Genomic DNA, 12,783 nt, shown 5'->3' on the forward strand with positions numbered 1-12,783 from the left:
CTAGCAGTTGTTATTAATAATCACACAATTTCTTGTACCACTTGAAAAAATTATTATATTATAATCCACAAACTAGCAGTATTTTCAGGAGTTGAGGAGCCTGCTCATGCCAGGACAGTTGTGTGGTGAAGACATTTATTGGTCTAAAAGAAATTGTGATCGATAATTCAGTTAATGACTGGTTGTGACATCATTTCAGATATTGCCATTGCAAATGCACAATTACACTTCTGCTCAGATGACCGGCTCTCATAAAAAAACCCACAACAATGATGATGGCACTCATGACGCAACGACAGCTCTTGAATTCAGGCCTATAAAAGTCACTTTCACAGCTTATCTGAAGGGATGAAAATTCACAGACAACTGGGGAAAACAGAATGTTGTATACACTGGTATGCAGTGAGGGTAATTCCATCATTTTCAGGTCATTTTCTAAATAGAGGATGTTAGAAATTATACACCATAAATATCCCTCTTTGTCGAAAATCCATATTGCGGCCATAGAAGCTCAGTGTCCATCAAACCAGAGTGGGGTTTCGAGCACAGGGATGCTTTCCCATCAGCCGATCTTAGCTGAGTCTTTACTGGACGTGTCTTTATTGAGGATGAAATAATGATTAAAAAAAGGTGATGAGCTGTCTCAAATAAACCATTACATCAGCTGCAGATGAGTGCAGCTTGATTCTCTGGAGTGATTTAGTTCATTTGGGACACTCAGAACGGGTGCTCTGAGACAAATATCGTCAGACGTATGATGGAGCTGCCTCTAAAGTTGATGACATTGTTGACCGTGACCATCTCCAAGTCCAGCACCACCTCCTTCGGTCCCTTGATGGGCCGTGACAAGACAAGTGTGGCGCTCACATTGCTGGTTTGCTGTAAGATAAAGAAGATGGGAGAGGAATGAAGCGCAGGAAAGGTTTGAATCTGACAGCTGCATATGATGGAAGAAATCCAAGTCTACGGGGTTTGTCATATCATTTACAACTAGCAAACACAAGGACAAAGTCAAGGAAAGTTAATGTGTTTTCCATAGTGCGTAAGGTCAGACGTGCTTGTTCAAACAAGGAGAACAACAACAAGGTAACTTGGTAAGATATGGTAAAATCTTGTGTGGTCATTTAAATCATGTCACAGAGCATCTGGTACTTTGAAATCTGCCTAAAAAGACTCCACTAAGTATGTATTTAACACATTTGAGCAACAAAAAACAATCTCCCTTACACATTACACACACTTGCGCCATCTACTGGCTGTACACTGCACTAAAAGGTCCGGTGCTTCATGTTTTACTTCTTCTACTACTACATATATTTGTGCCTACTTGGTACTTTTCATGGTATTAAAAGCACAGGTGTTGCTTATAACATAAATCTTTCTGTGTAATTGTGCCATGTCTACTGTGACATGTCACAATTACTTTTGGGGAAAGGCCTTCTGGGATGTAAACAAATAATTTAAGAAACATTTGAAAATTCAAATCAGTAGTATTTTTGTTGCAATTTGTTAATGTGAGTTTTTTAAATGCAAACATAGAGGAAAGACTGTGTCTTTAAGTAACTTAATTATGAAAAAAAAACTAACAAAGCATCTATGTTTTCTTCTTAAAACAAATTTAGTCTGATGCTTATGCAGAATAATCACTCTTGTTTGAGATTGAGATTCTGTAGGTGGTGCTGCTTTCTTTGTCTGTTAAATCACGGTAGCCCATGCTTACTACCCAGTTCTTGCTCTCTTTATTGCAAATAAACTGTAGATAAAACCCATCACTTCCTGTATGACATGTAACGAGAATGTCTCATCTTCCTTTGAGAAGTCAATGCCTGCTTGTGACATTTCTCTATGAGGTATTATTACTGCATCATGTTCCTTCGCATCTACAGGTATCAGTTTCAATATCGCTGATGTACTTACTCTCATGTAAAACTCTCGTCCTTCATTGCCCGACTTTATCTGGAAGATGTAGAAAGCACCGGGGTAGCGAGTGGTAGCCTGCATCTGGAAGATGTCTGCAGGCACACTACGCCCCGACGACAAGTCCATGTGTCGGTAAAGAACAGTGAAGGGCTTGTCCCTGCAGGCAGGGTTCTCAGCTGAACACATACACTGACTGCGGAGGAAGAGACATGTGGATTATAACTCTGTGTTAGGTTTTGTTGTGCGATTGTAACAGTAAATGCATTGGAACACAGATGAAGATGCATTCAAAGTGTGAAAGGCTGTTGGAGAAAATGCAGTGGAAATACTCACTTGTCACTAACTTCGATGTAAGGAGAGCGACACTGTAAAGGATTCAGGCATGTATAGCCTCCCTGGAAATTGAAACATACTTGTGCTGTTGTACAGGTGTTGTTACCAGTGTCACATTCATTGATATCTTCAAAATCAAACACACAACAATAAAAGTCAGTTAAACATCATCATCATTGTAATCATCATCATCATCATCATCACCACCAGAGAAACAACATTTAAAAAGCATCAACAATACAGTTACTGAGAATAACTGGAAATGGTACAAAAAACAAAGAGAGCACATAATAATAATAATAGTACTATTACTACTACTACTAATAATAATATAACGTACTGTAATATATATGTGCAACTTGCTTAAATTCTCTTAAATATCTTCAGTGTAGTATTGCAGGTGCAGATGTGCCATTTCTACCAAATTAAAACCTCAAATAAGACACTTTTTAGGTGATGGATGAAAAATATTCCAAACAAAATGGATCAAAGTAAAACAGGCTACAATTATAGTGAAAACATTCCTGATAAAAAAGAATTACGATACTCAATTCACAGCAGTATTTCGAGTTCAGTCATTGTAAAAGTAGCGACTGTGTCATTGTCTTCTGTCCTGAATTTTACCTTCGCAACTCCTGCCATCCTCGTATACATAATATCCAGGTGGACAGATGCAGGAGAAAGAGCCGGGGGTGTTCACACATCTGTGCTGACACAGAAACTCAGAGAAGCTGCACTCATCCAAGTCTACAGGGAATAAAAAAGGATTAATACTCATCAGAAAAAGCTTGAGAGGGTGTGCTCAGTGGCTCAGCAAGCAAACACTACTGCCTAACAGCATCAGTGTTGAACCCGAGCAGGTCGACTGAGGCCTGTGTGTGGATTTCATCTGGGTGCTCTGGTTCATTCTTCACTATAGTTGTTCTGCCTACAGTTTATACGTCAGCCTGTGATACACTGGCGGCCTCTCCAGGGTGTAACCTGCATCACACCCAATCCGAGCTGTAATTTACTCCATCTCCCTGCTGCACAGTAAAGCAAATAAATATAAAATGTATATATAAAATCTAAAGTGTATCCAGTTGATTAATGTACTTTGCTCATTTAGAGTAATGTTATACATGATTACATTGCTATAAAAGGCTAACGTTTACGTAGAAGATATACATGAATATGTGGGTAAAATGTAAATTTGAAAAAAGTTGCATGAGTGTTACTCTAAAGGATGTTAAATGTAATACTGTATACTTAATAGACTTACACTTCAAAATCATAAAATGCAGGTTTTTTAATTAATAAATGAATCAGTAATCACAGATTAGCAGCACTCATATTTTTTATTTAAGTAAAAGTACTAACACTCATCTGTTAACAAATTTAAGCCTTGAGTAAAAGTATTAACAGCAAAATAGAGTTAACATAATATAACATTAAAGTAAAAACAGGATGATCCCTTTCAGAAGGTCATATTATTATATATATATGAAATTGTTGGAACATTATTCCTGATGCTTTAACTTGTAAGCAACATTGTTATGTTAAAGCCGATGGAGCACATTGAAGTGAAAAGTACAATATTTCCCATTGAAATGTAGTGGAGTAGAAGTATAATGTAGCATCAAATTGAAATACTCAAGTAAATTAAAGGTACCTTAAAATTGTACTTAAGTACAGTACTTGAGTAAATGTACATAGTTACCACCACTAGTTATCAATACCAGCTCATCTCACCAATGCAAGAGGTACCGTCGGACGCCAACTCAAATCCCTCATCACAGTTGCACATAAAGGAGCCGTAGGTGTTGAAGCAGCCGTGACTGCATGGTTCATCCTCACACTCATCCACATCTAGAGGAACAATAGTGGACAGGAGTTTAACACAACTTTGGTACACAACATTGTGCGTGTGTGTTTATCTGTGTGACAGCAAAGAAAGAAAAGAAACAAAGTGCTTGTGTGTGTTTGTTTGAGGGAGACTGATTGTGGATTGACACAGTTTACCTGTCTGTATCTGCGCTTGTTTCTGTGCACAGGGCATTTATTATGAGTTTGAGTGTGTGAGTGTGTGTGTGTGTGTGTGTGTGTGTGTGTGTGTGTGTGTGTGTGTGTGTGTGTGTGTGTGTGTGTGTGTGAGAGCGTGTACCTTGACAGGTCCTGCTGTCTGGGTTAAGGATGAAGCCGGGGTTACAGGAGCACGAATAAGAGCCAGGGACATTGGCACACAGCTGTTGGCAGTAACCATAGCGACATTCATCAATATCTGGTCATAAAAGAAAGAAAGAGACAAACTGGTTATGAACTGAATAACACACACACACACACACACACACACTATACATGTTGTTAAACGTTTGTGTGTGTGTGTGTGTGTGTGTAAAAACAGACTGTGATGTGAATATTACTAAATAGTTTACATTTTATTATCTTGACAATTCATTGATTTGATTTAGCACAAACTTTGCTGAGCTGCTTTACTGCACATAACTAGAAGAGGGTGCTGTTCTTCTAGAAGAGAGCTAAAGCTTTCAGAGGTCACATTGGCTTTTTGTAACTAAGAAAAGAAGCAGCATTGCCTTTTCTACATTATCCAACATTGCTCACAAGTGATGTGGTCTTAATAATAGTAATAGCTGCACTAATATCCCTCCATGGTCTAACTTCTGTACAGTTAGTACACTTAGGTGGTTTAGATCATTAACTATAAATCATGAGTAATCTATTTTACTGCCAGATCAGTTTTTTCAATAAATAATTGCTCCACTTTTTTCCTCTTTATGGTATTGAAAAAACTCTTTCTTCTCTGAATTCACAGGATCCTTTTCACTATGTTGGATTACTGTTTGCCTTCCAAGTTTTTTATTTCCAAACAGTGTAGCTTCTGAATACAATTCCTTTTTGCAAAACAAATTTGACTTTCACTTTTCTTAAATACGCCATAATACGTAATTGGCTAAAATATGCGAAATCACTCGTCCACAATTAATCATTGTTATGCTACAATTTGCTCACCCTGGCACTGTCCACCAATGAGCCAGTATCCTTCAGTGCAGGAACAGGTGTAGCCACCTGCTGTATTGATGCAGACCTGGGTGGGGTTACAGTGATGGGAGTTTGTCTCACATTCATCGATGTCTGAAACAGAGAGAAGGAGCAGAGTACAGAGAAAATGTTAGATGGGGTGGCTGTGGCCTAGGGTGTAGAGTGGGCGTCTACTTATCAGAAGGTTGGTGATTCCATCCCCAGGTTCCCCATGTCGAAATGTCGTTGGGCAAGACACTGAACCCCAAACGTGAACATTGTGAGTGTGTATGAATGAGTTAAATCCTGTTTCTGGTGAGCAGTTGGCAACTTTGCCTCTGCTCATCAGCGTGTGAATGTGATATAATGTAAAGTGCTTTGAGTGGCCGAAAAGACTAGAAAGATACAGCTGTCAAATCACATAAAAGAATCACAAAACAACATAAGGACACTTAACTAGATCTTATAATAATCTTAACTACAAACTAAACTAAAAACTTAGTTCAACTCTAAATATATATACATTGGCAGTGGCTGGTAATATTTTATCTGTTGAATTAGTTTTTAGAATCTACACAAAAGTGACAGCCTCCTTTTAAGCAGTGGTTGGGTTGAGTTAGGAAACGTTGCTGGATGTATAACCAAACAGAAAACTAATTTCTCATGTATATTTCTCATATATTCAATGTTTGAATGACATTGATTGTATTGATTTTCATGTGGGAGTTATGCTTTTGCTTTTTTGCTTTCTCTCAGAATTGTTTGTCTCTATTTTAGTTTTTGGTTGATTCCTCTTGTCTCTGTGTTTCAGTGTGGCGGGAATGGGGAGTTCAGTTTGGAAATAGGTTGTCTTCTTTTCTGATTTACAGTACTTATGTTATATTCCCCTAAGTAGTACTGCAAGTAATAAAAGTTACACAGTCTAATGATGTTAACTCTACTGCAGCTTTTCAGGGTTACATGCCTTGCTCAAAAACATGTCCACTAGACTACAATTTTCCCTGCAGGCTCGGACATTGCACCCACAATCTTCTGGTCAAAAGTCTGTTTCTCCAACACTCAGGTTTTCACCACGTTGTGTTTAAAGAACTCTTAACATAATAGTTAACATTTCAATAAAGCATCAACTTACAATTGTTTTTGCAAAAGATTAACGATTTCTCAGATTACAGTATGAATTCCTTTAACGCCCCTGGAGCTGCTCGCCCACTTCATCATAATAGCCACATTTCCTTATGAGGATATGACAAATCAAAATTTCCAACCTCTGTTTATGGTTCTCAGACCATTAAGTCACCAATCTCTAGAAAACTGGTGGGGGAAATGGGTGGGAGCTTGGCTTTCTGTTTGGACAGCCAGCTACGATAAGTGATAACGTCTGTCGGTGGGGCCGTTGCCCTTTGTGCCAACTTGGACCACCAGCCCTTCATGGGGGTGGTGGAGGCCTGAAGAGCTCGGCCGCCTGCCAACAGCTACACGGCCCCGGCACCTGCTTGCAGTTACCAGTCAAAACCTCTCTGAATGGTCTTCATCTGCACCCCATCTGTAGCCTTACTGCAGAACTCCAACATACACACACAGGCTGCAGGAGCATTTCAGTTCAGCTCCTTATATAGACTGTTTCATGAGCTGCCGAGGTCACAGCTGACCATCCTGATCAGCTTCAGGGGAGACATGACAGATGGGATTTGTTTTAAAATGATTGAATGTTGGGCACATATAGGAAAACTGAGAAAACTTGAACAGCTGAAAGATTTTGACACCAGATTTTGTATACAAACTGATTCAAAATAATCCCCAGTGGCTTTTAATGCCAGGTCTGCTTGGTTGCAAGGATTAACATGTCAGCTGTGTTCATCATCTACTCTCAGAAATACACTGAACACTGAATGTGATCATAAGCAATTTATAACAATGAGAAAATAGTTCTTGTTTTCAGATCTATCATGCATTTTTTAGTTTATCCACTGATTTCAGAAACCCACAAGGTTTGAAATGTTTCTAAATCCAAGAGGAACATGTAATCCTTCAACTCAAGTAAAAACATTAAAATCCGCAAAACTGGAGTTACGAGCGGAAATGAAAAGTACAGTCACATGTGAAATTTAAAACACAAGACGAGAGCGTATCTGAACTCTAGAGGCATCATTTGACATATCTGACTTACAAGATATAGGAGGGTCTCTAAAAATGTGCTTGAGCAGTCTATCTGCTTGGTCATGCAGGTAGTTTTGAAATATCTGTGTCTAAAATGTCTGCAATCAATTCAATAATTAAGGAGAATAAAATATAATTTGTTCGCCACAGTGAATTGAAAAATTATGAGAATATTATGTGAGAAAAATTCAAAAAACAATTATATTTTGGAATACATTACATTTCATTAGCTGACGCTTTTATCTAAAGCAACTTCCAGTTTACATTCAGCCATCTGGATACAATCCAAAAATTGCTAGAATCATGCAAGTACATCAGCTTCATCAAATATGCTGAACTGCTTCAAGTACAACATTTAGAAACAATAAGAGAAGAGTTTCTCTTTTTCTTTTTTTTTTTTTTTTAAATGGGCCATGGTGCAGTCTGAACCAATATTATACAATCTGGGTTGCGTACTTATGGTCTGGGTTAGGCAAGGCCCCTTAGTTCCACTTAAAGGAATAGTTTGCCATTTTGTGAAACACACTGATTCACTTTCAAGAGTATGATGAGACCTACCATCACATCTTTATCCATCGTCAACCACTTATCCTGCGTACAGGGTCGCGGGGCACATCTTTATCATGTTTGTTTAATACATACAAAAACCAAAGTGTAAAAATAAAAAGTTGCACAAGACTATTTCATGGCTTTTTAAACCTTCATATTTGTTTGGATAAAACAAACAAGATGTGTTCATTTGTGAGCTTTAGTAGTGCTGGTAGGCATTTTCACCTTTGCACAGAGCCAGGCTTGCTGTTTTCCCCTGTTTCCAGTCTTTATGCTAAGATAACCGGCTTCTGGCTACAGCATCATATTTATCGTACAGACATGATAGTGGTATCAATCTTCCGAACTAATGCTCGGCAAGAAAGGAAACAAGCATATTTCCCAAACAATCGAACAATTCCTTTAAGGAAAATCTTAATGCTACAGCGTACAATGACCCTTTAGACTATAATGTGTGTTTCCAACTTTGAGTCACAATTTGGGGAAAGTCCTTTTTATCTTTTAACATCACAATGCCCCTGTGCACAAAGCCAGGTCCACAGAGAAATGATTGGTGTGGATGAACTTGGCTGGGATGAACTCTAACGCCAACTATAAGCCAAGCCTTATCACCTGACATCAGTGGCTAACCTGCAATGTTTCTTTCCAGAAGAGTGGAGGCTGTTCCACGTGGTTTTAAAAAGAGATCTTCAGCAATCTGCTGTTACTGAGAGAGGGCTAATAGTGTAACACACCATTAAACTGCTTGTAAAATGCCTTTGTAGTACTATCTGGCCTCGGAAAAACAAACCCACATATGTATAAACCCATACCTGAGGGATAATTTATTCTATTGATCTCCCAGACTGGTGCCATTAGAAACAGTGATGGAGCATATAGTGCCATTCACCTAAAGACAAAGCCATGTTTGTTTCAGGTTCAGACAGGAAGTCACAGTAATTTCTGCCCCATAGCAGCATCAATCAACAACTCATTACATCACTACACACACACACACACACACACACACACACACACAAACACACGAAAGTCTGTTCTAGGCACAGAATTGGCAACACATGACCTCATCTTTGGCACCCAGATGGTGTAGTTTACCCAAACAAGGTTGTGAGCCGATTCTCTGACAGCCTTTTCCCCCTACAAAGAGAAACAGTCCGTATTTGTGCATGAGCTAAAGTCTGAAGCTCTCTTTAGAGGGAGAATACTGTACTATATGTGTACATTTTCCACTCATTACATGGTCACGGCTGATTTACCCAAAATGACAGAAAAAGCCCGAAATGGACTTTAAGGAGGCCATTTTCAACAGCTTGTCCCAGCTGGACACAATGGGGTAATTATGTTAAGATGTATTCAAGACAGCTGGGTGGAGGACATCAGACATTTAGTGTTTATCTGACAGCTGGTAAAAGAATCAATCAGAAAGCAGAAATGTCCTCACTGTGAAGAGTTAAAGGCCCCACTTCTCTAGTTGGGTGACGGCAGACATGACACTGTACCGAGCATCCAAACATCTGTCCCTGCAATCTGATGGATTCATGCATTCCCCTGGAGTTCAACCACAATCTTTTATGACTTACACTAAAATTCTGGCCTCTATTGCCTTTCCCTCGTGTCACCTCGTCCATCTAGTTTCGCTTCAACATCTGATAAACAGCAGGAGGAGGCAGAAGTGGGGACAGTCTTTCTCGAAACATTCATATCTTTCAAACAGAGATTGCAGCCAAGGGGCTAGAAACTGCAAACAGCTGCAGCAGAGGCCGGGTCATCCACCCGTGCATCTTTTGCGGGTAATTATGTAGTAATATTTCTTAAAATTTAATATGAACACTCACTACACTCTTACGGTACCCAAGATACCCCTAAAATGAAGATCCCATGACTTTGAATACACAGTGTTGAAGAGTCAAATCTTTGAAATGTTCTTATGAACTTATTTTGCATCTTTAGGCAACTAAAGCATAAAATCAAACAATCTGAGAAGGGAAAATCACTCTTTGAACTAGCCATCAGCGGGTGACATATGTAACCTCTGACAAAGAGGTTGCAAGTACACATATCTTTATTTTAAGGGGTCACAATCCCACTCTGCAAACACTGTGGCTGCAGAGACAGTAAACTGACTTTGGGCTCACTGCCTAAATTCACTATCTGGGATGGATGGAAGTACATGCTGACCCACAGCAAAAACTAAACAATGTTTTTGTGTGGCTGGTATAAACAAACAACTGAAAACAATGAGCAGCCATTTTTTTAAAAATGCTAAAGACTTTTGATAAATAAGACCCAGAGACAGGGTGAAGGGGTATTTCCTCCACATTTTTAAATATGTGTTGACAAGAGAAATGAGGTTTGCTGCACAGCTTGATGTAACGGCTGCATCAGTCTTGCCACTAGTCTTATATTAGTCTTAAGCCTTATGTGACACACACACATATACATTTATACATGAACCTTCCTGAAATATGTAAACCAGACCAATTCAGTCTTACAAGGAGGTTCAAGTAAATCAGATTAAAGTAAATAAGTACTTACTCAAGTATTGTTCTTAAGTACGCGGTTGAGGTACTTGGATTTTACTTCAGTATTTCCATTTTATGCTACTTTATACTTCTACTCCACTACACATTACATGGGAATATTGTACTTTTTAATCCACTACATTGATCAGACAGTTGGGCTTAGTAGTTACTGTACAGGCACAGATTGGCACTGATTAAAACACAAAAATCTACCAACCTTTTTGGCATGGCCTTACAAAAAATCAGTGTCTAGTTGGGGCCCATTGACATGATTCAGAGGTCTATGAGTTGTTAGCAGTTCCACCAAAGAGATATTTCTCCTCTAAACTTCTCAGATGGTTTCACTTAAATAACAGTTGGAGACCAAAAAAAAAATCCAATATTTCTGAACAAAACCAGTAATAAAAGATTTAAAAAAGAGTAATAAAAAAATCACTTTGCCCTTTCTTCTTTCCTGCACCTTTAACCATCTCAGGACCCCTTTGATTTCTCTTGTGAACCACAAATCACTGGACTAATCTACAAAACTTTATAAAGTAGTTAAAAATACTTCCACCTTGTAAGCTACAACAGTAAAATGTTGCATAGACATTTACCGCAGTATTAACACTTACATAATGAATAGCCTGTATCAGTCACATTTTTTCTAAGTACTTTAACTTAAGTAGGATTTTGAATGCATGACTTGTAGTATATGCACTGGAGTATTTTACTTAAGTAACAGATCTCAGTACTTATTCCACCACTGCAATGAAATGTAAGTGCATGTCATGTTACTCACCATTACAGGTGCCATCCTCTGCAGGAGTATATCCCAGGATGCACTGGGCAGTGGTTCTCACCCTGGGGTAGCTGGGCTCCACAGATCTCGGAGGAGCTGGGAGGAAGGTGTCTGATGTGTCCGGGTAAACTGTCTCAGGGAGGACCGGGGTCTCCGGTCTGTACGGCTGGTTGTACAAGGTCCTCGGGATGCACAGGTAGCCGCCGTTCTGATTTACACAGCGCATGTCTCCTCGGCAAGCATCTGGCGTGGTACGGCACTCATCCACATCTGGAATACAGAGAGGTGCACTGATAAGGCCAAGACTGCATCCAGGACATCTGTGGGCTTGTAATCCACTTATTTCTCACTATATAATAACTGTAGTGTATAACTACGACTTTTAATTAGGCTACATGTCCAAAAATTTAACTTCTCAAACACAATATGAGAGTAGAAGACATGTCACTCACCTATACACTGCCTTGCCCTGCGGTCATATGCAAAACCATCTGTGCAAGTCTGAGGAGAGATGAGAGGCTGTTTGAGTGTGTTTGCCTTTTTAACCATGATTCATGCTACCTGGAGTTGTTGAAATTTCTGACTAACTAGCACTAAACCATTCATGCAATATAGCTTCCCGTGAGACCTCTAATACAAACAAATTAAGTTTTATCTGTTAGTTTCTGCACTTTGATCTTTATGTACTCTGACTGATTAATCGCAGTTTCCTTGACCACATCAAAATGAGATGGCACAACAACACATGCAGACTCTAACCATGACCTTGGTCTAAATGAATGAAATGACTTCAGTGAAAGAATGTGTTAGGTTACCTGTCCGTGTCCAGGCTGGATACAAAGCAGAATAAATACCAGAGCTGCCAACATCCTGCAAAGAGGGGATTTCAAGTTTTTAAATTGTTCTCAGACAGCGTCGTTGAAAAACCAGGAACTCGGTGCAAGCATCCCGTTACATATTCATTCAAACACACAACTAAAGCAAAAACAACTAAACTAAGTACATTACGCAAAGGTAAAGCCAGATTTAAGATTACTCACCTTGCAGAAGAGCAAAACCTGAAGCCACGTATTTCAAAAAGCATGGTTTATGGTTTCTCAAAGGAAAGATTTAGACGACCCGTAACTTCTCCCCAAATCCCCTCGCCACTTCCCAGCAGGGCTCTCACCACCCCCCAACTATGCGCCTTTACGCGAAAGCCACCAGGTTTTCATTAACCGCCGTCTGGTCGAGTTGAAGCTTCGGTACATTGACCAAGTGTTGCAAGAATGCCTTTTCAAAACGGACTGTTCTGTTCTGTCCCACTCGGTTGGCGCTACAGACTATTTAGCAATGCAAATTGACTGGCCCCCTCCAAGCACTTTCACAACAGCTGGATTCAATCAGGGAGAGCCAGCCCCCTCCCGTCAGAGCAGAGAGACAGCAGCGCACTCACTCCAACAAGCTGCTCCTCCTGTGCTGTTGGGGGGCAAGAAGGCATAAAGCATACAGAGCGGGTGTCTG

At 39.6% G+C, this 12,783-nt stretch overlaps 1 protein-coding gene across 1 annotated transcript; it reads right to left on the reverse strand.

The window, feature by feature from the left end:
• Window positions 1-121: 121 nt before the first annotated feature.
• Window positions 122-12,629, reverse strand: fbln5 (fibulin 5). The gene is made up of 11 exons (XM_038728729.1): window positions 12,321-12,629; window positions 12,096-12,150; window positions 11,733-11,781; window positions 11,281-11,550; window positions 5,263-5,385; window positions 4,397-4,513; window positions 3,985-4,101; window positions 2,878-3,000; window positions 2,254-2,380; window positions 1,918-2,113; window positions 122-879 (listed from the first exon to the last, which is right to left on the reverse strand). Exons 1-11 carry the CDS (start codon window positions 12,362-12,364, stop codon window positions 718-720), a joined length of 1,383 nt encoding a protein of 460 aa, XP_038584657.1. The 5' UTR covers window positions 12,365-12,629; the 3' UTR covers window positions 122-717.
• Between the last annotated feature and the right edge of the window lie 154 nt (window positions 12,630-12,783).

Source organism: Micropterus salmoides, unplaced genomic scaffold (genome assembly GCF_014851395.1).
Source record: "Micropterus salmoides isolate LMB-PRFRI ecotype aquatic unplaced genomic scaffold, ASM1485139v1 Ms_hic_scaffold_19, whole genome shotgun sequence".
NCBI classification, from domain to species: Eukaryota; Metazoa; Chordata; class Actinopteri; order Centrarchiformes; family Centrarchidae; genus Micropterus; species Micropterus salmoides.

What these genes read in the sequence shown, in the direction of transcription:
- fbln5 (XM_038728729.1), bottom strand. Translation starts at nt 12,364, where the DNA reads ATGCTTTTTGAAATACGTGGCTTCAGGTTTTGCTCTTCTGCAAG. An exon ending in AGAGGATGGCACCTGTAATG is followed by an intron (nt 5,386 to 11,280) that starts GTGAGTAACATG and finishes TCTCTGTTTCAG; the next exon opens with ACATCGATGAATGTGAGACA. An exon ending in GACGAGAGTTTTACATGAGA is followed by an intron (nt 880 to 1,917) that starts GTAAGTACATCA and finishes TTTATCTTACAG; the next exon opens with CAAACCAGCAATGTGAGCGC.